This window comes from Kogia breviceps, chromosome 8, assembly GCF_026419965.1.
Source record: "Kogia breviceps isolate mKogBre1 chromosome 8, mKogBre1 haplotype 1, whole genome shotgun sequence".
NCBI classification, from domain to species: domain Eukaryota; kingdom Metazoa; phylum Chordata; class Mammalia; order Artiodactyla; family Physeteridae; genus Kogia; species Kogia breviceps.
This window is the reverse complement of record NC_081317.1, coordinates 116446261-116474076: the sequence shown is the minus strand read 5'-3', so window position 1 is coordinate 116474076 and position 27816 is coordinate 116446261. Positions and strand designations below refer to the sequence as shown.

General features: G+C 42.3%; 1 protein-coding gene across 10 annotated transcripts in view; it reads right to left on the bottom strand.

The window, feature by feature from the left end:
* The window catches only part of NEK1 (NIMA related kinase 1), a 218232-nt gene that overhangs the window by 122134 nt on the left and 68282 nt on the right, over positions 1–27816 (bottom strand). For all 10 annotated transcript variants that reach the window (XM_067040071.1, XM_067040068.1, XM_067040065.1 and 7 more), the window contains 7 exons: positions 25629–25689; positions 22159–22310; positions 10347–10406; positions 10046–10105; positions 9903–9950; positions 9335–9409; positions 3472–3635 (listed from right to left, as the gene is read on the bottom strand). In XM_067040071.1, coding sequence (XP_066896172.1) covers positions 3472–3635; positions 9335–9409; positions 9903–9950; positions 10046–10105; positions 10347–10406; positions 22159–22310; positions 25629–25689 — 620 coding nt within the window. The remainder of the gene's footprint in view (positions 1–3471; positions 3636–9334; positions 9410–9902; positions 9951–10045; positions 10106–10346; positions 10407–22158; positions 22311–25628; positions 25690–27816) is intronic.

Sequence of the window (27816 nt, the reverse complement as noted above, 5' to 3'; positions counted from 1 at the left end):
GGCTTTCTCTAGTTGCGGCGAGGGGGGACCACTCTTCATCGCGGTGCGCGGGCCTCTCGTTGTCGCGGACTCTCTTGCTGCGGAGCACAGGCTCCAGACGCGCAGGCTCAGTAGCTGTGGTGCACGGGCTTAGTTGCTCCGCGGCACGTGGGATCTTCCCGGACCAGGGCTCGAACCCGTGTCCCCTGCATTGGCAGGCGGATTCTCAACCACTGCGCCACCAGGGAAGCCCAAAATGTTCATTCTTTTACCAAAGGATGGAATTAGGGCTGAGAAACTTTTTTTTTTTTTAAATGAGCTTACTTGGCAAATTAAAAGTTGGAAGTCCTCAATCAGGTCTCCAATTTTATTTTATTTTTCCGTTTATAGACCTAGTGAGTGCCTGTGAACCTAAACCGAGGCCAGAATAGTACACAGGAGTTAACCAGGCAAAGATCTGGGAAGGGGGAGCAGAGGGTACACAGGAACAAGGATGAGGGAAAACACGTCCTTAAGTCTGCACGCCCAGAACTCTGGGAAGAAAGAGCAGAAGATAAGGCCATGGAAGTACCCAGGCCTCTAAGAGACCCTGCAGGCCATTTCGGGGGTGCAATTTGACCCAAGAGGCAATGAAAGGTCATGAGTTCAACTTTTTAGTGTATGCTATTTACAAACCTTTTCCAAGGGTATATTTATTTGGTCAGATGATTTTTCAGACTCAAAACTACATCAAATTCCCATTAAGTTTTCTCTAAATCAAGTTAGTTGTAGCTATGGTCTACTGAGATGATTTTGTTTCCTGATCAATCATACAACATATCTACTATTTCCTTCCACTTTATGTCTTCTGGAAATACGACTATATTCTTTGAATGTTTTTTCTATGTCCTCTTTAAAAATAGAGATTAGTTACAGGAGGACACGCTTCTAAAACTTTTTAAATTTGGACATCAAAATATTAACCAGCATCCTCTGAATATAATTATTTAACCAATGACTAATCCACCTAACAATTTTTATTTATATTTCTTCACCATGTCTACACTGAGACACCCTGGCAACAGTATCTTGCTGAAGTTTATATACCCTACTAGGTAGCTAAGTAATTTTTTCACAATGCCTCTAAGGCCAAAAGAAATACCTAGCAGTCCCATTCATTAAACAGTTAGGTCAAAACTGCTTAACAGTATGTGGTCTACACTTTGTCCAACAGATGTAGTTATGTTCCCCTCACACCTGTAACATATCCAAGGCACTGTGACGCGCCAAGGTGCCTCAGCACACAGTTTGAGAACTGTGGCTCTAGCCTACAACCCTAAAAGGAAATAAAGGCTGCATCTGACAAAATCCATTCTCTGTGAATTTATGCTGCATTGCGGTGATGACTACTTCCTTTTAAGATGTTTGCAGGCTCTACTTTTAATCTTGCTTGGGGTGAACATGAAAAGAACTAGTCTATTTTATAGAATCTGCCTTTTGAAAATTATATGATACTTGATGATCTCCAGTTTGCTACCAATTCTTCCATTTGCTACATCCTCAGATAAAACCAATATAAATTCAATGAATACATATGCAAGTTCATTCAGTATTTGGTATCATGTTTAATCTTTAAAGTACCCAATATTTTAAAATTTTATAACCAACTAAACCAATGACTGTTTTGCCTGTTCACTAGTAGTATCTCAAGAAGCTGAGAAGTCCTTACAATGGTGCTCGAGGAGCTGAACTCTACACTCAGACGGACTTAGTTTAAATCCTACCTCTGCCGCTTACTAGTGGCCTGACCATACACAGGTTTTAAATCTCTGCAGGTCCTAATTTCTTCATCTTATTAAAAGAGTGATATCTAATTCAAAGGGATGCTTTGATAAGTAAATATAACTTGGTATATAATAAGTATGCAATAAATAATATCTATCATCAATAATAAGTTCAAAGCAACATAAGAAAAAGTATACTCTATGTTTGAGTACTGCTAAGCCCCCCAAAGTTAGCAGAAAGGAAATGATAAATGATCTCACAATCACAAATGGTTTAAAAGCTGAAAATTAAAATACTGAAAGTATATCTGATGCTCAAACAAAGACTGAATGGAAGCTGTGTCCTAGTGGAAGAAGTAACTGAGATACACAGTCACTGAAGACAATATGAAACAAGCGTAAATGTGTGTGAACACTTCAAGGTTATATGGGAGCCTGATGCAAATGGACCAAACTAGTCCATTACTCATCACTCCAACTGTGAAGAACCAAGAACCCTTATGGAAGATGAACAGTGTGAAGAAAGTTTTCCCTATTTTCTTTACACGATACACATTTATTTTAGGAGATCTGATTAAAATTAAACCAAAAAAAGCCATACAAATTATATAGTAGAAAGGTCAATAATACCAGAGGATAAAACCCCACACAAAAATCTTTACCATTTCATAAAAAACCTGCATATGTGGAAGTCTGTAGCCCTCTTTTCTCAAAAATGGGAAGTATTTACAATTAGCTTAACACTTGTACATAATTCATAATGTTAATTTATATTCACCTCAATTATTTACCTCTGCTCAGCTACCTTTTAATAATCTTTTATAATTGGGAGAGCCATAAAGAGTTTTATCACACTCAAAAGTATTCTCTGTAAAACCACAAATTAAATTTTCACAAAATGATATCTGCTCTTCCTTAACTGGAACGTTTTTATGGAAGAAATGGGAAGATCTAAAAAAACACATATGCATACTTTAAAAAAAGGAACTATGCAAATCAAAACTATTGACTGCAACCATATTAAATTAATTAATGGAAGAAAAGAAAAAAACCCAATGAACAGGATCATAGTGAGATATCAATCAGAGATCAACATGCAGAGAGAAACAAAGAGAAAAGTGGGGTTCTAAGTAATGAGGAAAAGGAAGACCCAAAAGCATGTCTTGGAGTTGTGCATAGAATGTAATTCCATTTTAAATATATTCTGATTTATTTAAAGCAAGTGGATAAAGTTATTACAACCATATGTTGGTTCAAAGTTATCACATGTTCCTTTAAACAGTATGTTCAGCCTATAACATATGTAAGCTACAAAAATTAGACTGAAGAGCTACATGTTTCCCACATGTAATCAAGGGCCAAATTTGCACATAAGAAAATGACTGCACCCAGAAGGCCAAAAATATTCTATGTATAATGGAGGAAACACCCAGAAGGTGTCGGTATCGGGCTGTACATGACGTCAGGCAAATTTACAAGCAAGGGTGAATTTATGGGTCATCACAGTCCAACAACCTGTTTATATTGGCTTGTTTAGACACGGCCTTCAATCTTTTCCAAGTTGTTTTAAGAGCGTGGGCATCAGAGGAATGGTGATGACCTGCAGCCCCCTTGGGAAATCCTGGATGTGCTCCAGGTGGGACTCCTCCTCTGCCAATAAATATGCACGATGACTTCCGTTACTTTCTCTAAAGCACAGCACAAGCAACTTCTGCAGAACATGCCATACCTTTCTGGAAGCCTTCGGCCATGTATTTCTCCTTTCCACTTCGCTTCATTACCTTCTGCTCTTTGTTGCTGCATTTGATCAAAAATGGCATGGTAATGTTCATACTGTCCTCGAGAAGAAAAAGATGATGGAGCCACAGCCCCTCCACTGCCAAAAAGGGGAGCCTAGGAATCAAACAAAGAGCTCTCACATGCTTGTCTCACAAGACCTAAGAGGTCTGTACTACCCTCAAAAGAAAACAGTAAATTTCAACACTTGACTCTTAAAAAGCAATTACCTAATTTAACATGTTTTCCTACTATATTATAACCATTAACAATCAAAAACTAGTATACTTTGTTACTAACAATAAAGCTTAATTCAATGTAACTAAAATATAAACTACCACTAAATTTATGTAACTATGAAAAAACTTGGTCTTAATTAACAAGTTTCTAGTATACATTTTATGTGATTCTATCCTATTAAGTTTAAATATATAGAGCTTATAAATAAAAGAGCCTGATTTTGTAACACTCAAAATTATATCTAACGAAAACATACGGCATTTAACATACTCCAAATCCAATTCAACAAGCAATGAAGATATAAACACCACTGAAACATACTCTAGGTGTAAATAAAAGAAACAAAACATACCAATCCTTAAGCAGTTGACAAACAAACTGGGAAACAAAGTATAAAGCTTGAAAAACATTTCATTTCCTGTAGTAAATGAGTGGTAATAGGCACACTCTAAAGTAGTAAATACTGAGCAAATTTACAAAATAGAAAAAAAAATTATGAGAAATAAAAATTCCCCCCAAAAAAGTCACTGGAGGAAAATATTATTCAACCCAGCCTTGAAAGCAACGTAACAAAGAAAGAGTAAATGATTAAATATGAACCATGGTATTAAAGTAAAACAAAGTAAAAATAAGCACTGGAGGTATATGTTTAGGTGTCAGCAGTAGGGGAAAAAGGATGCAGGAAGACGTAAGAAGTTAACTAGAAAGAAGGCAGATAGGGAGTGTTATATTTGGTCCTAAAAGGTCATCACAGGTAACTTACCCTCAGCCTGGGTGTGCGAGCTCATAGAATAAACAACAGAAAGCACGCATACATTTTCTAGCAGGAAAGTGCACTAAGACAGTTTCTTAGAAGGTTGGTGGGACCTCCCTGGTGGTGCAGTGGTTAAAAATCCGCCTGCCAATGCAGGGGACAAGGGTTTAAACCCTGGTCCAGGAAGATCCCATGTGCTACGGAGCAACTAGGCCTGTGCGCCACAACGACTGAGCCCATGCTCTAGAGCCCGCGAGCCACAACTACTGAGCCCATGAGCCACAACTACGAAGCCTGTGCACCTAGAGCCTGTGCTCTGCAACAAGAGAAGCCACCGCAATGAGAAGCCCGCGCACCGCAACAAAGAGTAGCCCCCGCTCACCGCACTAGAGAAAGTCTGTGCGCAGCAACGAAGACCCAACGCAGCCAAAAATAAAAAAACCAAACAAATAAATAAATAAAATAAAAAGTCAGTAAGTCAAATCACGCATGATAAGCAAGAATAAGAGAGAGAACAAAGTAGAGGAACTAATTAGAAGGCTTGCTGCACTGACACCAAGCCAAGAAGCCAAGAAGCCTGCGAGAAAAGAAAGGCAATCAGAGAAGTGAACGGTGAAGGGAGCTGTGGGTTCTCTGTGGAAATAACAAAGGATGAAGGCAAAGGCATAGGACACAGCCTCAGAACACATGCACCCAAGTGCATGGAAAACTCACAGAAAACAGAGATGTCAGGATGAGAGGTGAGTAAGTGTAGACTGTCACAGAGGTCTGGGGGCAAGAACTGCACTGCAAAGAGGAAATTGGAACCTCAAAGGCAGAAGCCAGCAGCACCAAAAGGAAGACAAAGTGACATGACTCAAGTGGAGGTGCAGCGCTCAAACGCAGATGAGAGCAGAAGCCAGAACACTGCAAGGAAAGGGAGAAGAGCTTCCAGGTGACGACATCCTGAGGAAGACGTCTGGCTAAGGAAAATACGAGAACCAAATAAAAGGCATTTCAGTGTACCCAGTGAGGTAAAACTTGTGTTAACATCTTGACGCAAGAATTGTGTACAGTATTATAAGAAAGCCTGATTTTTAAAAAAATCAGCTCAAGATAAAAATAGAAAACTGATTCAAGATGCTTGAATAGCAAGAGATGAAAGTTGCTAGAAATAGGGAAGATACCTCATTAGGCAGGAAACTCCATCAGGGTGATTTTCATATACATTTTCAAAATGTGCATCTCAGGGCAAGATTATCAGAATCACAATTCTGGGAAAAAGGTGGTCATACCTCCTACGAGACTGGTTCCTCGAGTTTAGTCTGGGGCTAACATCATCTGAAATGTGAGTGTTCTAAGGTTTCTCTCTAGCAAAATCAAATGTATGTACATATCTCTGAAGATACCTATACTCAAACTAACGCTGAAAACACTGTACTAGAATACTGAAGCAATAGGATCTTTTAAACATGACTTTATACACCAATTATAAGTGCAGGTTGATGTTCTGACAAATAGACACTCTTGGAACCACTACCACAATCGAAAGCACATCCATCACCCCAAAAGGTCCCTCACGTTCCTCTGCAGCCAACACCCCCTCCTTCTAGCAAACACTGATCTGCTCTATGTCACAGAAATTGGATTTGCCTTTTCTTATCATTTCATATAAATGGATTCATACAATATGTGCTCTTGTGCCTGGCTTCTTTCACTCAGTATGCTTTTGATTGACCCATGCTGTTGCATGTATTAAAAGGCTATTCCTTTTCAATGCTGAGTAGCATTCCAATATATTATCAAACAACAGGTACACCCTTACATATAACGGTTATCCATATAATCAAACTATATATGTGGAACACTTCATAATTTTTCTAAAAACACACTTTCGTAAGAGATACATCAAAAATGGATAAAGCACTGAAAATCAACTACCATTTTAAAAAAGAAAAAAATACCTATCAGAAGAATCAAAAAAAAAAAATGGATAAAGCAAAAAGTCACAGATTTTGCAGATACTAAGTAATCAAGGACAGTAGGTTATTTATACTGTGCATAATGTCTTGGTATTTAGAGGTATATAATAATAGAATGTTAACTTTGAAATATCTCCCTTAATGTTTAGTTTTTGTTTTATCTTTATTTTGGGGAATCTCCTTAATTTGATTCACATTTTTACTGAGCTTCCAGGTCCTGTACAGAAGTCAAACAGCTGAAGAAGTTAAATATTTCAAACCTCTTGGGGAATAAGTACAGAAACTAACAGACTGTGCTTTATGTCATGGAAAATAAATTGTTTTATCAACCCTCACAGAAAGCAGTATAGAAGTTTATGAAGCGAAGCAGAAACCTATTAAGCACATAGTATCTCACACTTGTTGAGAAACTATAATCAAACATTGATAAAACTGGACTTTAGGATTAAATATGGCTTTAGACATCAAAGGGAAAAAAGGTGCTTTACTGCATAAAGAAGATATACGCAAAGGGAGAGAAAAAATAATCAAATTCTCAACACTAATCATGGACTGATATAAAATGCTTGACAAGATCTGAGGGCCTGCACTTTGGTAAGATTTTACTTTCTAATCATATAAGATATGGGGTTAGTTAATTTAGAATGGGCCAAATTCTGTCTACGTCATTCCTTATCACTCAGGAGGTTAAAAGCTCAATTTCACAGTAAACTGGAGAGTACAGTACAAAAACAGTAAAGTACAATTTTAAAAATAAAATTGCATTACCAAACACTGTGTACGTCTATATGAATACAGAATTAGAAAAAGTGACTCCTACTGGGTTATTGATATGTAACACGAAAAATGTGTCATCTCAAGACACTGAAGTACAAACTAAGAAAGCCAGGGCAGAACGTGTATATCTACATGAATAAATTTTTATTCAAATCTTATCTTTTGGGGAAAAAGAAACAAGTAAGAATGGTAATCATTTCAACTTAACAAATATCTACTGGGCACCTAAATACCAAGTTTACTGAGCGTGGTCAGGCGAATTCACAGTTTAAAGGCCTTAAGTAACAGTTGATTGGATGACACAAACTCAAACTGAAAACACAGAGGAATATTAGTGCATATTCACTTTTGATTGCTGTGTCATAAAGTGCCACAGACTCAGCAGCTTGAGACAGACCCACGTGTGGTCTCGGCAGTCTGGGCACGGCTAGCAGGGCCCTCTGCCCGGGGTCTCGCCAGGCAGAAATCAAGGTGCCAGCCAGGGCTGCCACCCTCATCGGAGGCTCAGGGTCCTCTTCCACGCTCATTGGTTCCTGGCAGAATTCACTCCCTTGTGGCTGTCACGGCTAAGGTCACTACATTCTCGCTAGGTGTTGGTCAGAGACCACTATCGGCTCCCAGAGGACACCTGTGCTTCCCTGCCACGTGAACGCGTGCTTTTTCCCAGGCCAGCAGAAGTTGTCTCTCTGACCTTCTCCCTTCCAGGCTGCTATGAGGGCGGCTTATAAAATAGTGATGTGACCACAGGAGTGGCTACCCCAGCAGCAGGGCCATACAACACAGCCTGACCAAGGGGCTGCGACACACCCTGTTCACAGGTCCCCCCACGCTCCAGCGGAGGGATAACATCAGGCCTGGCCCCTAGAGTCAGGAATTTGGGGACCACCTTAGAATTCGGCATGTAAAGGATGCTATGAGGGCAAAAGAAGAAATGCAAGATTCAGACTGGCAGAGCAAGGAAAGGAAAAGGAGCTTAACAGGTGAGTCCTTGCAGGCCAAGCTCGGGCACTGCTCTTGAAATTTTCTTTCTTTCCTTTTCTTTTCTCTTTTCCTCCCTCCCTCCCTTTCTTCCTTTTTCTTTTCTTCTTTCCTTTCTTTCTTTCTTTCTTTATTTCTCTCCCTTCCTTCCTTCCCTCCCTCCCTCCTTTCTTCCTTCCTTTCTTTCTTTCTTCTTTTAAATGAAGAAATTAAGGCTCAGAAGTTAAGTAACTTGCCCAAGGTTGTACAGTGTGGATCTGCCCAAAGGAAATGCCTGAATTAACCTACCTAGGTAAATGGCTGGTTAGATCACTGGTTACCTAGGTAAATGGCTGGAGGTAGGAGTGAGAGGAGGGACGGAGGGTGCTTTCAGGTAAAAAGAAACACAAGTGTCAGGACGTAGCTTCAGCAGGCCACACACAGTGGGGAAACTGCAGTATGGTCCTCAGCTCAGCATGACTAGAGCGCATAGCACTGCATGGCAGGACCAGGATGAGCGCGGAGAGACTGGCAGGGCCCCACTAAGTACGGGTCTTCTGAAAACGGAATCTTCAGGTCTGCGTGAAGCTACAGGAGGACTTTAGGCAGAGTGGAGACAAACTATATTTGATTTTAAAAAGACGCCTCAGGGCTTCCCTGGTGGCACAGTGGTTGCGAGTCCGCCTGCCGATGCAGGGGACACGGGTTCGTGCCCTGGTCCGGGAAGATCCCACGTGCCGCGGAGCGGCTGGACCCGTGAGCCGTGGCCGCTGAGCCTGTGCGTCCGGAGCCTGTGCTCCGCAGCAGGAGGGGCCACAACAGTGAGACGCCCACGTACCGCAAAAAAAAAAAAAAAAAAAAAAGAGACACCTCAGGCAGGAATGGTGTATCATATACAGCCTTCACAGCAAACTTTTAATGCAATTTTAACAGTGTCACATATTAGTTATCAGTACAAATTACATACCAAATACGTGCAGGAAAACTAAGGAGTCATAACAGATGCTGAAGAACTCTAGTAAAAAGTTAAGTGTATCCCCCCAAAAAGCCAGTTGTATACCTTTTCAAGAGGAGGGGGAAACTGGAGAAAAAGCAGTAGTGTAAGTGCACTGGCACCAAAGGCCTACCTTCATTTCACCGCTTCCACCAGCACTCAGCACGTTTCTCCATCCTTGTTCCCTGGCTCTATTTATTTTCTCCAACTTTTGGGGAAGAGAAACAAACAGACAAAACACCATTTCAAATATTTAGTATAAAGTACATGAAATAAATTTAGAAATAAAATGGAATCAGTGTATCCCTTTAAAAAAAAAGGCAGGGGGGACTTCCCCTGGTGGCGCAGTGGTTGGGAGTCCTCCTGCCGATGCAGGGGACGCGGGTTTGATCCCTGGTCCGGGAGGATCCCGCGTGCTGCGGAGCAGCTAAGCCCATGTGCCACAGCTACTGATCCTGAGCTTTAGAGTCCACGAGCCACAACTATTGAGCCGGCAGGCCTAGAGCCCATGCTCTGCAGCAAGAGAGGTCACCGTGATGGGAAGGAAGCTAGTGCACTACAGTGAGGCGTGGCCCCCACTCGCCGCAGCTAGAGAGGACCTGTGTGCAGCAACGGGGACCCAACGCAGCCAGGAAAAAAAAAAAAAAGGCGCATGTGTAGGAGGCAGTACAGCATACCGGAGAAACGGACCATCCTCTTACCCTTTCCTTTTCTTGCCTTTTCATCTGTTCAGCCTTCATTAAACTAATCTGTAACAAGTTTTAAAGACAAACTTTTCAGAACTCTTGAAACTATTATCCTCTCCACCTTGGCAGGGGAAAAAAAGTAAGAGCGAAATAACTACCTGATCCTTTTGTTTCTTTTCTTTTTCATTAAATTCCAACCTTCTCTTCCTTGCCGGTTCCTTAAAGGAAAAAAGAACATTTTTAAATTAATAATAAAGACTACTTCTTCTAGTTTCATCAGTAAAGCTAGCATACCAATGGTAGACGTATGCCCAAGGAGGTTAAAAAACAGAAGTAAGTTAGAGGTATTTGTTTGAAAGAAATAAGGAGGAAAGGTTTGAAGGTTTTATAAGATTTGTTTCTTTTTTTATAATTATTTTTACAAAGCTTTAAAATAAGCAGACAGATGTCTTTATATACCTCAAACAGTTTCCTCCTTTCTTCTCCAGGATTCACTTTCTTCACTGGACTTTGACGGGCCTGGACAAAAAGTAAAACTACAAATTAGATAAGGATTTTGAAAAATTCAAATGTATGGAAATTTAAAACAGGAAAAAATGTAAAGCCAATACTGCCATAACTGTCTTTCAAAATAAATTATCCCTGGGGCTTCCCTGGTGGTGCAGTGGTTAAGAATCTGCCTGCCAATGCAGGGGACGTGGGTTCGATCCCTGGTCCGGGAAGATCTCACATGCCGCGGAGCAACTAAGCCCGTGCACCACAACTACTGAGTCTGCGCTCTAGAGCCCGCAAGCCACAGCTACTGAGCCTGCGTGCCACAACTACTGAAGCCGATGCGCCTAGAGCCTGTGCTCCACAACAAGAGAAGCCACCGCAATGAGAAGCCTGCACACTGCAACAAAGCGTAGCTCCCGCTTGCAGCGACTAGAGAAAGCCCATGCGCAGCAATTAGAGAAAGCCCACACACAGCAATGAAGACCGAATGCAGCCAAAAATAAATAAAATAAACAAATAAAAATTTTTAAAAATAAATAAAAATAAAGTTACCTATAAAAAAGTAGATAAAGGACATACACAAATGTTAGCCAAAATAAAGGAAATAGCCAGTAACTACCACCCAAGTTAAGGCACAGAATACTGCCAACACGCAGAAGCCCTCCACCAGAGAGGCAGCCGCCATCCTGACTTTACTGATCACTCTCTTGCTTGTCTTTATGGCTTTGCCAATTAGGTATCCCTTCCTAAGCAATACAGTTTAGTTTTCTGTGTTCTGAGTTGTATATTAATGGAATTACACAATATATATTCCTCTGTATCTCACTTCTGTTGCTCAAGCTTGTTTTCAGAATCATTCATGTTATTTGTATCTGCTTTTGTTTTCTTCATTGATAAGTAATACTCCATTGATGTTGATTCCTTTCTTGCATAGTTATCTTGCACTTTTCTCAGCAGGTCTAAAGTATTTGAGAATTGGGAGACCGGGGTTGACATGTATACACTAATATGTATAAAGTAGATAACTAATAAGAACCTGCTGTATAAAAAGGAAATTCGAAAACAATAAATAAAAAATAAAAGGAAGTATTTGGGGGAGCCTGTCACTATGTCTCTCCATTTCCTTTTCTGCTTATTCACTTGTGGAGGCTGAACTTCTGTCAGGCCACCTTCCTGAATTCATTAGCAGTGTTCTGCTGCTTCGCTAGGATTTTCTACATGGGGAATCATATCATCTGTGAATGTCTGTTTTCTCTTCTCTCTCAGTATTTATGTTTCTTATTTCTTTCTCTTCTTAATTACATTAGCTACGCTTCTGGAATAACATTAAATAATAGCAATCATTGCAAACATCCTTGTTTTGCTCCGAACTTTAATGTAAATGCTTCCAATTTTTCAGTACTATGTATAATGCCTGACATGGGTTTCTAGTATATATAACTGTGTCATGTTAAGAACTTTCCCCTCTATTTCTTGAATGAAAGAAATTTGGATTTAAACAATTTATTTATTTTTGGCTGCGTTGGGTCTTCACTGCTGTGCGTGGGCTTTCTTTAGTTGCGGCGAGCGGGAGCTACTCTTCATTGTGGTGCGCGGGCTTCTCCATGAGGTGACCTCCTCTGGTGGAGCACAGGCTCGAGGCACGTGGGCTTCAGTAGTTGCGGCACGTGGGCTCAGTAGTTGTGGTGCACGGGCTCTAGAGCGCAGGCTCAGTAGCTGTGGCGCATGGGCTTAGTTGCTCTGCAGCATGTGGGATCTTCCTGGACTAGGGCTGAAACCCGTGTCCCCTGCATTAAGAGGTGGATTCTTAACCACTGCGCCACCAGGGAGGTCACTGGATCTTTTTAAAAAACAATTTTATTGAGGTACGATGGACATACAAAAAGTTGTACATGTTTAATGTATACAACCAAAGAAGTTTTTTTTTTTAAAGTGTTAAATTCTACTGAACTTTCAGTATCTACTGAGATCATTTATGTATGATTTTCTCAACTTACTAATGAAGTGAAACTAACCAGTTTCCCACTGTTGAACCATTCTTGCATCCCGAAATGTATCTTACTTAATAATTCTTAAATCATTCTTTTGATAAATGATTTGAGTTTTTAAAAAACTTCTTTTAGGATTTCTGCATGTGTGCTTGTAAGCATAATTGACCCATGGATTTCTTTCTTTTTTAATCCTGGGCTAGCTACTCAATTTCGTGAGCAATGTTAAGCCTACTGTATGATCAGTTTTTCAAACCATTCAAAATACAATTCTATATACCAAAAATGATTACAAGTATTTATAGGAAACTCTAGTTATTTATCATGAACCAATTTAAAATTTTTCAGCTACCTTAGGATAAAATGAATATAAAAAGAAACACTGTACAAAATTATTTACTTATGTTGGGTTTCAACTCAAAGGAAAGCAAATGCTACTTAAAAAAATTATTTCAGTGGTCATTTACATTATTATTAAAATAATTTAGCATTTCATTAAATCATTAAAGTATCTCCACTAACAATTCCATCTCAATAGCAGCTGTATTTTGGCAAAAGTCAATGTTATGAAATTACTCTCATATACCACTTCCTAAATTTTGTAAAATGACCATAATGGTTAAGTACTAAAATTCTAAATGTGAATTCAGAATATAACAAAATCAATATGAAATTAATATAATTAATTCCAGAAATATATCACTGTTAAGATATTATATAGCTCACAACACATAAAAAAGAACTAGAAAGGCACCAGAAGTTTCCTTTCACTAAAAAAAAAAAAATTCAAAAAGATATTTAAAGTTTCTGCTTACTTTAGAAAGCAACATGATACATAATTTAAACATAATTTCTTCCTTAGGAAATACAACTAACTTATTTTAATGAATACATTATTTAATTTGAGCACAATAAAATGATAATATTTAGAATATGCAACATCATCAAAGGCTTGATGAACTGTTAAAAATGAGAATAATGATTCTCTTATACTGTGTTTTGGCATTCTAATTAAATAACTATCATAAACCAAATCCATTTTATTGATACAGTATGTTTTAAACTCAAAGCTACATCATCAATGTGATAAGTGGTATTAAGTTTCATACCAGGGACTTCCCTGGCAGTCCAGTGGTTAAGACTCAGCAGTTCCACTGCAGGGGGCACAGGTTCGATCCCTGGTCGGGGAACTAACATCTCACAAGCCGCGTGGTGCAGCCCCCCGCCAAAAAAAAAAACACCTCACACCATGACTAACTAAATGGCAAGTTTACTCCCTGACAAAATGACCCAAGCAGTAGGTTCCCGGAACCATCCCATCTCCTCCTCACTGTATTATTAGATCATAACTCCTACCTAACCTAATGCTGGCTAGTTATTTCAATTCAACTTTCACTTAAGCTGAACCATGTTATCTTACCACCTCGCCCCAGGAAAGACACTAGGGCTAATGAGATGACAATAACACTGAAATATTTAAACAACAGTAGCTTTCAAACTTTTTGTAAAAGAAACCCACAGGAAGAAATATATTTCACATCCAGGCCCAATTAAGATACACACACACACACACACACACAAGTTCCATAAAATACTTTTACTATGTGTAGCTGAGTCTGTTACTTTCCATTCTACTACTTAAAAAAAAAAAGTCCCTGATCTTCACCCACTAAATGGTTTTGCCACCACTAACAGACAGCAACCCCCTCTCTTAAAATAGTCAAGAGAGCATTCTGGGGACACTATTACTGAAGTACAAGGAAAAAACAGTTGTATATAATGATTTTTATGGCATTACAATCACAAAGTTAACATTTCAAAGTATGTTTTATATATAGAGAGAATTTAAACTGGTGGGGAATGCTACCCAGGAGCTTTGTAAACATACATATTCCTTCCACACAAAAGCGTATTACTTGGCAATAAACAGGAATGAAGTACTGACACATGGTACAACATGGAAACATGCTACAACCTTGAAAACACTATACTAAGCAAAAGAAGTCAGTCACAAAAGACCAGGTACTGTCTGACTCCGGTTACATGAAATATCCAGAACAAGCAAATCTATACAGAGACAAAAGCAGATTAGCAGTTGCCCAGGGCTAAGGGTTGGGGAAGAACGGGGAGTGAATGAATGCTAATGGGAAAAGGATTTTGTGGGACAGCAATGAAAATGTTCTAAAGTCGATTGTGGGGATGGTTGCAAAACTCTTGCAAATTCATTAGAAACCATTTAATTCCAAACTTTAAATGGATGAGTTGTATAGTATGTGAGTTATATCTTGATAAAGCTATTTTCAAAAAACACATATCCCCAAGAGTTGCTGAATTATAATTTCTGGACACAGAGCCCTGTGTTCTACATTTTGACAAGTTCCACAGGTGAACCCTTATGTAGCAGGTCTAGCACTGGTCTCCACATTTGTGAACCACGACACCCAACAACTTAAAAATATTAACATGACTGATACAGCATCCCACTATACATGAGCAGCTTTAAACCAGATTACACAATTGTGTGCAACAAGGGAATGTTTAACTAAGACACCTACGTACTCTTGGGTAGGTCACATGAAAGCAAGAGTTATATTCATGTTTTGGTCCTCCAGATTGCCTCACATATAAGATACTCAAATATTTGTGAAATAAAAATTCCAAGCTGTTCCTCTGACATCACACAAGTATTTTCAGAACACTACTTCTACACAGAAGAGAAAAATATGGTAATATAAAACATCCATACTAAAAGAAAAGTGTTGTTTTGTTTCTTTGCTAAAGTCAGAACCAAAATACTGAAACATACTCACAGAGCTCCCTCTGGTGGCTTCATAACCACTCCTTTTTTTTAACTGAAGCCTTTTAGAAAACAGCTATGATTATTAACAGGAATTGGAGCCAAGAAAGTTTTTATGACATGCAGATATTTTTATGATATGCTGAGTAATAAAAACTTCATGTGTATTAGCTTAATTTTCTGCAGTTAAAAAGAGACAGACAGGACTTCCCTGGTGGTGCGCTGGTTAAGAATCCGCCTGCCAATGCAGGGGATACGGGTTCAATCCCTGGTCTGGGAAGATCCCACATGTCGCGGAGCAACTAAGCCCGTGCACCACAACTACTGAGCCTGCTCTCTAGAGCCCACGAGCCACAACTACTGAGCCCATGTACCACAACTACTGAGCCTGCGCTCTAGAGCCTGTGAGCCACAACTACTGAGCCCGTGCACCACAACTACTGAAGCCCGTGCGCCTAGAGCCCGTGCTCCACAACAAGAGAAGCCACTGCAGTGAGAAGCCCACGCACCACAACCAAGAGTAGCCCCCGCTCCCCACAACTAGAGAAAGCCCGCGCAGCAACTAAGACCCAATGAAGCCAAAAATTTTTTTAAAAAAAGAGACAGGCACTATCAGTAAAGGGTTATGGTTTTCCTTATAAACTTCTCCTTTTCAAGTTTGATAGAAAGTTAAATTTAAAATTCTAAGAGCCATTATGAATTTGAATCTAAAACATGCTTTAGATTTTCTGGGGACAAAATAAGTCTTTAAAAAAATATATGGGGCTTCCCTGGTGGCGCAGTGGTTGAGAATCCGCCTGCCGATGCAGGGGACACGGGTTCGTGCCCCGGTCTGGGAAGATCCCACATGCCGCGGAGTGGCTGGGCCCGTGAGCCATGGCCGCTGAGCCTGAGCGTCCGGAGCCTGTGCTCCACAACGGGAGAGGCCACAACAGTGAGGCCCGCATACCACAAAAAAAAAAAAAAAAAAAAAAAAAAAAAAAAAAAAATATATATATATATATATATATATATATGAGTCATATAAAAACCCAAAAAAAACTTATTTAAAAAAAATCACATTTAAAATAATTTAGACATTTAGTTTTTTTCCTTTAATTGTTTTCATTGTTAGGTTTGAAAAACTTCACACATGTGTCGTTTCTTTTATTTTTATTTAGTTTTCATTTACTTCAAATTTTTCCTAATTTGTTTTCATCGTGGTAAAACACATATAAAATTTACCATTTTAGAAAACAGTATGGAAGTTCCTTAAAAAACTAAAAATAAAACTACCATATGATCCAGAAGCCCCACTCCTGGGTATATATCCAGAAAAACCAAAAACTCTAATTTGAAAAGAAACATGCACCCCAATGTTCACTGCAGCACTATTCACAATAGCCAAGACATGGAAACAACCCAACGGTCCATCAACAGACGACTGGCTTAATCAGATGTGGTACATCAATACAATGGAACACTACTCAGCCGTAAAAAAGAATGAGATTTGCCGTTTGCAGCAACATGCATGGACCTAGAGATTATTATGCTAAGTGAAATAAGTCAGACAAAGACAAATACTATACGATATCACTTATATGTGGAATCTAAAATATAATACAAATGAATGTATATGTAAAGCAGAAATAGACTCACAGACACAGAAAACAAACTCATGGTTACCAAAAGGGAGAGGGACAAATTAGGAGTACAGGATTAACAAATAAAAACTGTTATACATAAAACAGATGAGCACCACGGATTCACTGTACAGCACAGGAAATTAATACCCAATATCTTGTAATAACCTATAATGGAATACAATCTGCCCCCCCCAATAAACTGAATCACTATGCTGTACACCTGAAACTAACACAATATGATAGATCAACTACACTTCAACTAAAAAAAATTTACCATTTTAACCATTTTTTAGTGTACAATTCTGTGGCATTAAGTACATTCACACTGTCTTGCAAAGAAATCTGTCGTGAAACGTTGTTTAAATAAGCTGCATGTTTATTTCATGTGCTTATTATTATTTAGTTCTCACTGGTCTGGTCTAGAAAATCATGCCAAATGCCTAAAAACTTTAAGGGCAACAACCTTGCCTGAACTCCACAACTCTTATAACTGTCACCTGAATCGTGCATCTGTCACTGACTAGTTGATGGGATGATATTACTCTCTGGAATCTGAAAATACCACAGGGCGCTGCCCTTGCCTACTGAATAAATGCTCACTGAAAGTGAGGGAAACGTTAAGAGCACCAACATGCTGCTTGACCCGACCAGCCATGTGAAAGAAGAGACACTCGGCTACGATCCCGCCCAAGGGTGAGGGCCGCCTGCTACATCTTCAGCCCAGCCTCACCAAGCGCTCTGATCTCTCCCCTTGGTCAGGGGAGCACGTGGCCCAGAGATAAGACAAATGACCTTCTACAAGGCCACCCAAGTACGTATTTGGGTTACAAGAGAAAGTTTAAGGGATCATATTAATTTTTAGTCTCTTCAGTACAACTATCGATAATAATCTTAGCAGACTACTTGTCTTTCTGACTAAAGAAAAGAGCCGTGGAGTCCATTTCTCCTCCTGTGACCTTATGGATACAGACACACCCCAGTGTGCTCAGGAGCTGCTCATTATCATGTTTTCTCTCTTGGCTTTGTTTTTCTAGTTGTTCTCAATTTGCGAACAACAGTAACAAAATGGCTCCTGCACAGAGTTTTACGAACAACTTTTGGGTGTTACTCATTCTTTTAAAGAATTAACACTTGAGTGGCTTGACAAAGTCTAAGTTAGTGCCCTCCAATCCACTCACCACTCACTTATCCAGCCAGTGTTTACTGGGGGCCCCACTGGTTCAGGCACCAGTGAACGACATCACCCCTGCTCTCACCGATTCACACCTCCACGGAGGAGGCTGGAAACAGGCACGTGCAAGAAAAGCAGCGGAGGAAAAAGCAGACGGAGCTGTGGGGGTGGGCCTTAGAAGGGTGAATGGCGGTTCTATCCATAGAGCTGCGAGCACAGCCCAGAAGGAAGGAAGAAACCTAAGCACGAGAGAGACAGTCCTCCAGGAGAAGAGAGGAGCAAGGGCAAGCGCTCTTCTGCAGAAAGGTGCTCAGCATGTCTGAGGACAGCAAGGTCTCACGAGCGCTGCTGGGCGGAGACTAGCAAGGAGGGGGCAGAGATGAGACCTGCGGAGGTAACAGGGCGCCTGCTCTGAGCGGGAGGAAAGGCTGCTGGCACCTCTTCGGCAGGAAAGGGCGACGCTTACCCTTCACCATCAGAGCAGCACTGAGGCTGCCGTGTGCGGACAGACGCAGGACGCCGGTCTGAGAGCAGCGAGGTCAGGCCGGGGAGGGCGAGGAGGCCCGGACCAGCGTTTGCGAGGGCGGGCGGCGGCAGTCAGACTGCGAGCAGAACAGACCCTGCAGGCGGTGGGCGGGAGGTGGCGGTGGCGGGGCGTCAGCAGACTTCAGGGGCGTGAGGCGGGACGAGGACGACGGGCCTGGGGACGGCATGGGACCCGGCGTTCAGACTTACACACCCTCAGGCCGGGACGCCCGTCACATACCCGGTTAGAAATGCGAGGACAGCACGGGTCTGGGGCTCAGGAAAGGAGTCCCGGCTCGAGATGCAGATGGGTCGGTTCACAGGTGCTGCCAGAGAGCGGGGATGGTCCAGGAAGGAGGTGTCGCCGGCCGGCGTCCTGAGGCACGTGAGCGTCAGGGGTCAGCGACACCAGGAGGGACTCGCGCGGGGGGCAAGAAGAGCAGGCGGGCAAGGAGGGGGACAAGCAGCAGAGCGTGACATCTGGACTCAAGTGCATAAACGCAGGTACTCAAGCGAGTCCAAAACTGAGGCAGAGGAAGAAGACAGCTGACCCCTGGGCGTACCCAACTGGGGTCCCCGCGGTCCTAACAGCTGTGACAAAGCAAGAGGAAAGGGGAAGCCGGGAGGCGAAGACGTACAGACAAGGCTGGGGGAAGTTCTGCCGCTGAAGGAGCAGAGACACAGGGAAAGGGGTGGATCCAGGGAGACATGGGAGGGAGGATTTTGTTAAGAAGGCTGAAGATATAACACGTTTGTTTGCTAACAGGAATGATTCAGGGGAGAGGAAAAATATGATACAGAAGAGAGGGTGAAGTCCTTCAGCAGGCAGAAATACTAACAACAGACGGTCCACAAACAGCTGGGCTGGCTCTGGATCAAAACACAAACATCATCACAGTAACAGGAAGAAAGGCAGGATATTGACAAACAGGGAGGACTGAGTGGCAGGAGTGCTGCTGAGTGCCGGCAACGTCCTTCCCCTTGCTTCTGTTTGCTCAGTGAAACAGGTCGCAAGGTCATGACCCTGAGGTGAAGAACAAGGAGAAAGGAGGAGACGACCACCTTAGAAAGTGGGGGGTAACCGGACTGTGGAAACGTAATAGGGCGGTGGCCCCAGTGCTCGCCTGCCGCTGGGGGGTTAAACTCAAAGCGAGACCAGTCAGAACAGCTGCCTGCTTTTCCCACCACATTCCACTGGGGCAAGACAGTCCAGGTTCTGGAAACTATTACAACGAGAGAACGTGAAATTAAAGCCGGAGAAAGGAAATAAAGACGAAGAAGGGATGGACAATGAAAAAACTAGTTAAGATCCACGGATCCAAACAGAACAAAGAAGTTCTGGTGGCAGAGTCCTCAGGGAATGAGCTGCAAACACAGGAAGTAGTGGTCAGAGAGTGGGGTACTTGGCACTGAGACTACCCCACAGATGCTCTTATGGATGGCAAATGTGATGCCGTGACTCCAGGGGAGAGTTCCAAGGAGACACGATCACTGACGAAAGAGAACCATCACGAAGACGAGGCCATGCACCACTGCGAGGGTCACATCCTCTCAGATACTGAAGTCACCAAGAATCACGGCCGCGCGGGGAAGTGTCCAAGGTGACCCTCACGCGGAGGCGCAGCGGCCGACACGAAGCCTGGCGGAGTGGCTTAGGGAGCAGGGGAGAGTCTGGCAATGACAAGCGAGGAGCACGCCTCCATCATCCCACCTCTAGGCCCGGCAGGACTGAGGGAGCAGAGGGAAAACGGTGCCCAGGGGAGACGCAGGTTTAGAGCAAAAGAGGTGAAGACACTCTGGACCAGGTTAGAATGCGGGGGACTCTGCTGACGGCGTGCCATCCGCGGCTCTGTGGAAGGGTTCAGGGCTTGGCTCGGGGGAGGACCAGGGCCTTAGGGAGCTGGGAGGCTGCGGAATGAGGGCACGCCGGGGGCGCTGGGTGTCTTGTGGTGACTAAAGAAAAGAGGGCTAAAGGCTATGACGGAACTGCTCCATTTAGGCCTGAATAAACGTGGCACCAAAACCAGAAACACAAACGCGGTGTGCCAGCTGTCACGGTGCCCCTCAGCTCGCAGTTCACCCTTCACCGTCCTGCTCGTGGCCCTGCGGCTGGACAGGGCAAACCTCAGGCCCGCGGCAGGATGTAAGCTTTGTCCGCAGACCACGTTGGAGGGAGGGACGCTGCACAAGGAAAGGGCTTCTCTTCCTCTTGTCCCTGTGGGTGCAGGACATGCGGTGAGTGACACCACCGCTGCGGGCAGAGTACCGCCGGCAGCCTCGAGGCCGGTGCCCGCCGCTCCCGGTGCCCCAGCCGGCAGCCCAGCCCAAAGAGCCCAGCGGCGCCCGGCGGGCTCCTCCATGGGCCTCTCAGCACAGTTCACCCTATGAAGGTTCCAGGAGTCTGATCAGCTCCACAATGGGCAGTCTCGCATCTGCCAGCCTCGGCCCTGGCACCTCAGGGAACTCCACTACCCAGGGGTCACCTCCCTCCACACCCAGCAGGCTCTGAGTCTCGGCTTTAAGGGCAGGCGGGGTGATACTCTGGCCTCTGTCTCTCCTATGGGGCCCTGCCTCTGCACCAGGAGCAGTGCCTGCTTCCTGCGTCTGTCTGCTAGGCCTGTATTCTTTAGAGTTCTCTTTACCCCTGAGAAGTCAATTACCTAAAAACAGATAATAATTACTTACACTAAACTTTCCCCTAACAAATTATTATGTTTTCTGTCTCCTGACTGGATGCTGACTTACACAACTTATTTGAAGACTGCTTTACAGGGATCATGTTGAACTACTTTAGCATAGCTTCTACCAAAGAGACGGACCACCCCTACTAGGAGGTCTGTCTTACAGCATTACACACTCCTTTGTAACTACACGTGTGTACGTGTATGCATGCACGTGCATATGCAGTGCAAAACCAACAGGTTCCATATACCAGAGAACACAGCTAGTGACGTGAAGAAAAATACCAAATTCCTGCAACTAATACTCTGTGTTCTTAGACACAACCCCTAAATGCTACAGGCCTTAATTTTCATCTGAAATATGACAGACTATATGATCATATTCCTCCAGCTCTATGATTTTGATTTATTTATCTCATTGTGAATTCTTAAATTCAAAATTTCCCCAGATTTTTATGATGTGTATCACAGATATTTACTTATTTTAGGCACAAAGACAAATGGCTCTGCTTAGGTTATTCAAAAATGATTTCATTTATAATGTTACTATCTTTTTACTGCACTAGCTACTTTACTTAACTAATGTTTCTTTATGACTTCTATTTTTTTTTTTTTTGCAGTACGTGGGCCTCTCACTGCCGTGGCCTCTCCCGTTGCGGAGCACAGGCTCCGGACGCGCAGGCCCAGCGGCCACGGCTCACGGGCCCAGCCGCTCCGCGGCACGTGGGATCTTCCCAGACCGGGGCACGAACCCGTGTCCCCTGCATCGGCAGGCGGACTCTCAACCACTGCGCCACCAGGGAGGCCCGTTTTTATGACTTCTGTAAGTCTCCCAAGTTTTAGAAGACTGGTGAAGCAGAAAACAATGTTCTTTAGTAACTTAATAAAAACAATCCTATGAATATCAAGATTAACTGAATTGAGCTACAATAAAATAAGGGCAACCTGAGCATGTGATTAATACACAGTTTATAGCATGACCATCATACCTGTTTATGTTTTTGGAGTGGTTTCTTTTCATGTAATTTTTTATCTCCATATTTCTTATACGTTAAAGGGACTCCATATTTAGCAGCAGGCTTTGTAATTTTCTGAGCAGACACAACAGAAGCCAAGCTTTGTCCTGAACCTGGTCTTTTAGCTACATGAAAAAAATAGAAAAAAGTTATTTTCAGAGTTCTTAATAGGAAGCCCCTAATTTCAAAATTCTTCAAGATGGCCTTGTTCATGTTCACAATCACTGAGATCAATGAATCTGAGACTTTTCATCAAACGTCTCATTCCCTCCTTACCACACGGCAATGCCTCCACTAGGGCTATTCCACACTAAAGTCACTCTTTGAAAGAAGCAAGAAGCTAGCTTGCTGAAATTTCTCACACAGAACAAGCACATCCCTAAAACTGACTATGGATGATGACTGCATGTATCTGTGAATATACTAAAAAACGCTGACCTGTTGACTTTAAATGGGTGAACTGAATGGTATGCAAATTATATCTCAATAAAGCTGTTAAAAATAAACTTTAAAAAGAACATTCAATGTCTTAGAAATTACTTTTTTTTTTTTTTTTGGCGGTACGCAGGCCTCCCACTGTTGTGGCCTCTCCCGTTGTGGAGCTCAGGCTCCGGACGCGCAGGCTCAGCGGCCATGGCTCACGGGCCCAGCCGCTCCGCGGCATGTGGGATCTTCCCGGACTGGCGCATGAACCCGCGTCCCCTGCATCGGCAGGCGGACTCTCAACCACTGCGCCACCAGGGAAGCCTCCTAGAAATTACTTTTGAAAGCAGAATATAAACCTCAAGAGCAAATGTTAAACATTAATTCCATCACTGTGAGCACTTTAATATTTGCTTCATATATAGTCTGAGTAATGCCTACACCAGAGACCCATTGAAGAACAGGTACTTAAAAGAATCTCTATAGCTAAGGGTCCCATGAAATGAGTATGTTTATGCACTGCTGGTAGGAATACAAACTGGTCAAACTTTCCAGAGAGCAATTTATATCAAGAACAATGTTTATGGGAATTCCCTGGCGGTCCAGTGGTTAGGATTCCACGCTTTCACTGACAAGGGCGTGGGTTCAATCCTTGGCTGGGGAACTAAGATCCCACAAGCCGTGCAGTGTGACCAAAAGAAAAAAAAAAAAGAACAACGTTTATAAATTGATTTTAAAGAAATAATCAGAGGGTCTTCCCTGGTGGCGCAGTGGTTGAGAGTCCGCCTGCCAATGCAGGGGACACGGGTTCGTGCCCTGGTCCAGGAAGATCCCACATGCCGCGGAGCGGCTGGACCGGTGAGCCATGGCCGCTGAGCCTGCGCGTCTGGAGCCTGTGCTCCGCAACGGGAGAGGCCACAACAGTGAGAGGCCCGCATACAGCAAAAAAAAAAAAAAGGAAATAATCAGAGAAACACAAAAATGTATACACAAGGATAAACCCTGCAACATTCCGTATTAAACTTTTATTGAAGCCCAGACAATATTCAGTCTTAGAACAATGATAAATTCAAGAAAAATAGACTAAAGTAATGAAAATGAAAGTCTACACCATACGGCCATCAAAGATACTACTAAAGGAGGTCAAAGAGCCTCCTCTGCTCGAAGCCTTCCTGGAGCCCCTTCCTCCATGACCCCCTCCCCCTGGCTCAGCCCCACTCCTCACTCAGCCTGCCCTCCATCCCAGGGGTGTACCATGTCCTAGAGCCACGTGATCAACCTCCGCCAACAAGCACGCTTCTTCTTTAAGAGGGGAATGGAGAAAAAAATTACCTGGGAGTTCACGAGGAAATACTAGCATTAAACTCTGTTCTTCAGAGAATATTTAATTGTATTAGAAAATGATCAACATATAATACTGTGAATTAAAAGAAATGAACCTTTGTTTATATAACACAACCCCAATTTTCAATCATTATGCATCTCCTATCACGGAAAAAAATATACCAAATGTAACAGTCTGTGTTAACATTAGGGTAATTTTTATTTTCTTCTTTTTAATTTTTATAATGAACACATACTATTCATAAAATTTAGTAAATGCTCACAAAAGTAACAATAATATAAGCCATTTGATTGGCAGTTTAGAGATTCACAACTAAGGTGTGTGGAAAATCTGAGATACAGTAAGTTTTTCCAAACGCAGACTCCAACTGTATCAGAACAGGAACTAGGAAATGTGAGAAAAAAAATTTTCCCCTTTGAAAATTCAACTGTAAGCTCCAATCCGAAGACAGATAAACAAAGTCACACCGCTGCAACCTGGCTACATATATTAACATAAGCAAAGAAATACTGTGTGTACCAGAAAAGGGGCAAGAGGCACAAAAGTACAAACACTCCCCAGTGAAGAGGGAGGATTATTCATCTGGCTGCCGAGGTGTCTCATCTCAGAGGCGAGGCTGCCGGTAGGAGGAAGCTTCCTGCCCACGGGGAGGGGGCCCACAAGGTAATGCCTCGCCATTACACATCTCCTCCATCCAGCTCCTCAAGCCAGAGTGGAGCAGAGCTCCTGCGCTCCACTTCGCGGGAGGCTCGCCCACCGGGAACAAAGTGCGGACACGGGGGTTCCTTCCTGCCTGTGTGACGAGGAGGCTTTTGAGGACGCTGTGACTCCTCACCAGGAGGGACACGCTGGCCCTGCCCCGGGACTGTCTCATGAACTTGGTTCCAAGTGGATCTGCCCTCCCAGGACTGCCAGTCTCGGCCGGCGCAAAGGGGGAGGAGCCCCAGCGTGTTTAAGAAGAGCTAACCCAGCTGTCCTCCCTGAGGACATACAGTCACACCGCGTCCAGCTGATATGGACTTTTATGATACAGGATTTATTTTTATTAATGTGTTCACACTCAAAATGGAGTAGAACATGCAAAGCATTATGTTTGAAAAACAACACAGTCTTCAAATCTTAAACAACTTCCACCGATTTTAGAAACCCATTCTGAAATCAATCAATGCAGCAAAGATGTAATTTCCCTCTCACAGGGATACACTTACATACATAAACATAATATATAACCACACTCACAGCCCTACAAATACTCCACCTCTGCTGGCCATATTTAAAAGGAAATCTATCCTTACTAAGGTGCCTGACTTCACACTGATTTACATTTAAAATATTCTAGCATATTAAATATTTCTCAAAGAAAATTATTTTACATAAAGATTTGCAATTAACTAGGGCATTTTATAACATTTTGTAACAATGTTCTCAGAATATGAGCTGAACATTTGAATAAGACAGATTTCAAAATAGAATTCATTTGAATAAGGCAGATAATGAAGAGAAATTTTGTTGTGAGTTCATCAGAAAGTGTTGTATATTGCTGTGTAACATAAGAAATTTAAAGATGCATTTCCTCTGGATTACCCCAACTTACTACATCTACAAATACCTCTAGTACAATTAGTATACTGATTATGGCAAACAGGGGAAAGGAGTCATATTAAACTTCATTTACCTGGTATAGGCTGTGCTCCAAACCTGGAAAATGTTTTTAGACAAAATTCTTCTGCAATAAGCTTAAAATGAAAGATGGGGGAAATCGTTAGAATCAATGTTAAATTACCAAATTAAAAAAAAAAAAAACCTAGCCATTAATCAGAACACATTTTTTTCCCTTTTTCAGTCACAATTACGCTGCCAAATAAGCTGTACTAAAATCCAAGTTATCCATTCAACAAATTCCTCTCATGCTACCTTCTCCGCAGTCTTACCAATATCTTCTTATTTCTCTGGACAAGCTCTCTTCTCGAATTAACAAAATGCACCCCCCAGGCCCCTACACATTGCCTGCCTGTTCTGCATTTTGGCGATTTAACAACACTGCCCTCCATCTGGAATAACCTCTGTATTGAGGTGCATCCGTCTCCCTCATCTACTTCAAAACTGCCGAAGAATCACTTCATTATCCCTGCCCTGCATTAACCTCTCGGTTATTTCAACTTTACTCGGAATCTTCTCAGCATCTCCAATGAGTTTTCTATCTTATCAATATATAACTGTAAACACATTACTGGATAAATATTTGAATATTCTTACATAACTTAAAAGTTATCTCCTTTTACTATTACTACAGCACTCCACTACTTATTTTGAGAAGCAAAAATCATTAGTATTTCCTGCAAGTAACTTTCTCTCCCTACTCACTATATTTTTTCCCTCTTTCAATGTAAAACTATGTTAGCAACAATATAATTGCTAAGTCGATTTAGGCCTGCTTTTTTTCTTACTGGGCAAAGAAGGGACAGGCAAATGATTTTTCCCTTGCTCCGAGAGAACAGAGGGGTGTGTGGGGGGGAGACTGCCCACAGTGGAAGGCATCAGAAACTCCAACAGGCAAAAAGCCAGAAGCTGAGAAGGTCGCCTTTCCCATCAGGCATCCCTAGAGGAGCAGTTCTCAAAGCCTCAAAATACCAGTGAATCAGCATCACCAGGAACTTATAAAATATTCGCATTCTCAGGCTCCATCTCAGATTTACAGAAACAGAAAGGGAGGTGGGATTCGGCAGCGTCCTCCAGGTAATTTTTATGTATGCGAAAGTTTGAGAACCACTGCATGACAAGTCTGCTTCACAGGCAACTGAGAGCCAACTGTGTGAGTGTGCTTTCTCTTCTGAACATGTGCGGGTTTTTTTCCTTTCTTTTTCATAGAACACGTGCTTTATGATCTCCACCTTGCCCTAAATTTGAGTGTGACTCTGTCTTCTCCCCTGTGTGAATGCACATGTGAACTGAGAGATGGGACGTGTGGAATCCAAGAAGATTCTGGAATTCCTATGTTGTGGCGTCCAATATAGTTGCCACTACCAACATGTAGCCATTTGGATTAAAATATAGAATAAATAAAATTTAAAGTTCAGCTCTTCAGCCACACTAGCCACATTTTAAGCTGGTGGCCATGAGGTGGCACATGCAGATATGGAACATCTTCAGCCTCACAGAAAGCACCACAGGACGGCACCTACATTCCTAACGGACCAGAGCTTGTCCATGATCTATCAAGCCACATCCAAGATGACATGTCCAGGATGTGCTCGACTGAGGACTATGCCCCACAGATCCTGGCTGACGGCACTGAGAGAACTCAGGGACCAGAAATTTAAAGACAGTACAGAATATTAGAGTGATACTAAACATAATAGTTCATACGCTGCAGCAAAGGTTCATATTGTTTCAAAGTTAAAGCCTTAAAGTATCATAAACTTTCTCGTTCAGGTACTGAACAAGAGATACATAGCAGAAAAAATCATAAGAACGAAAGCTTTCCATGGAGAGTGAAATCTAAGTGGCGCATAAACAGCAACGGGGTACGACTATGTATTTAGTAAGCAAGTGTGTCAAACGCTCTGTTAACAGTCACAATCTGCCCTTTTGTCTTCAGATGTTACAGCCTTTGTGTATATCAGGCTCGAATATTTCCTTTTGTAGCTGGCTAATTGAATTTCAGTGCTTCAGCCTGGGGACTGCACGTCCTAACTGCTGGTATGCGGGGGAAAGAAACTCAGAGAGATTAAATGCAGTCATTCTTTCTTCTCCAGTAGTTGCTGAAAAACAATAGTACGCTGCACCAAAAATCTGTCCTTGAAAATGTTTTTTATAACAAAGGAGTCTTGTAAGACACCCACACTTCAGAGATTGTAGCTAGG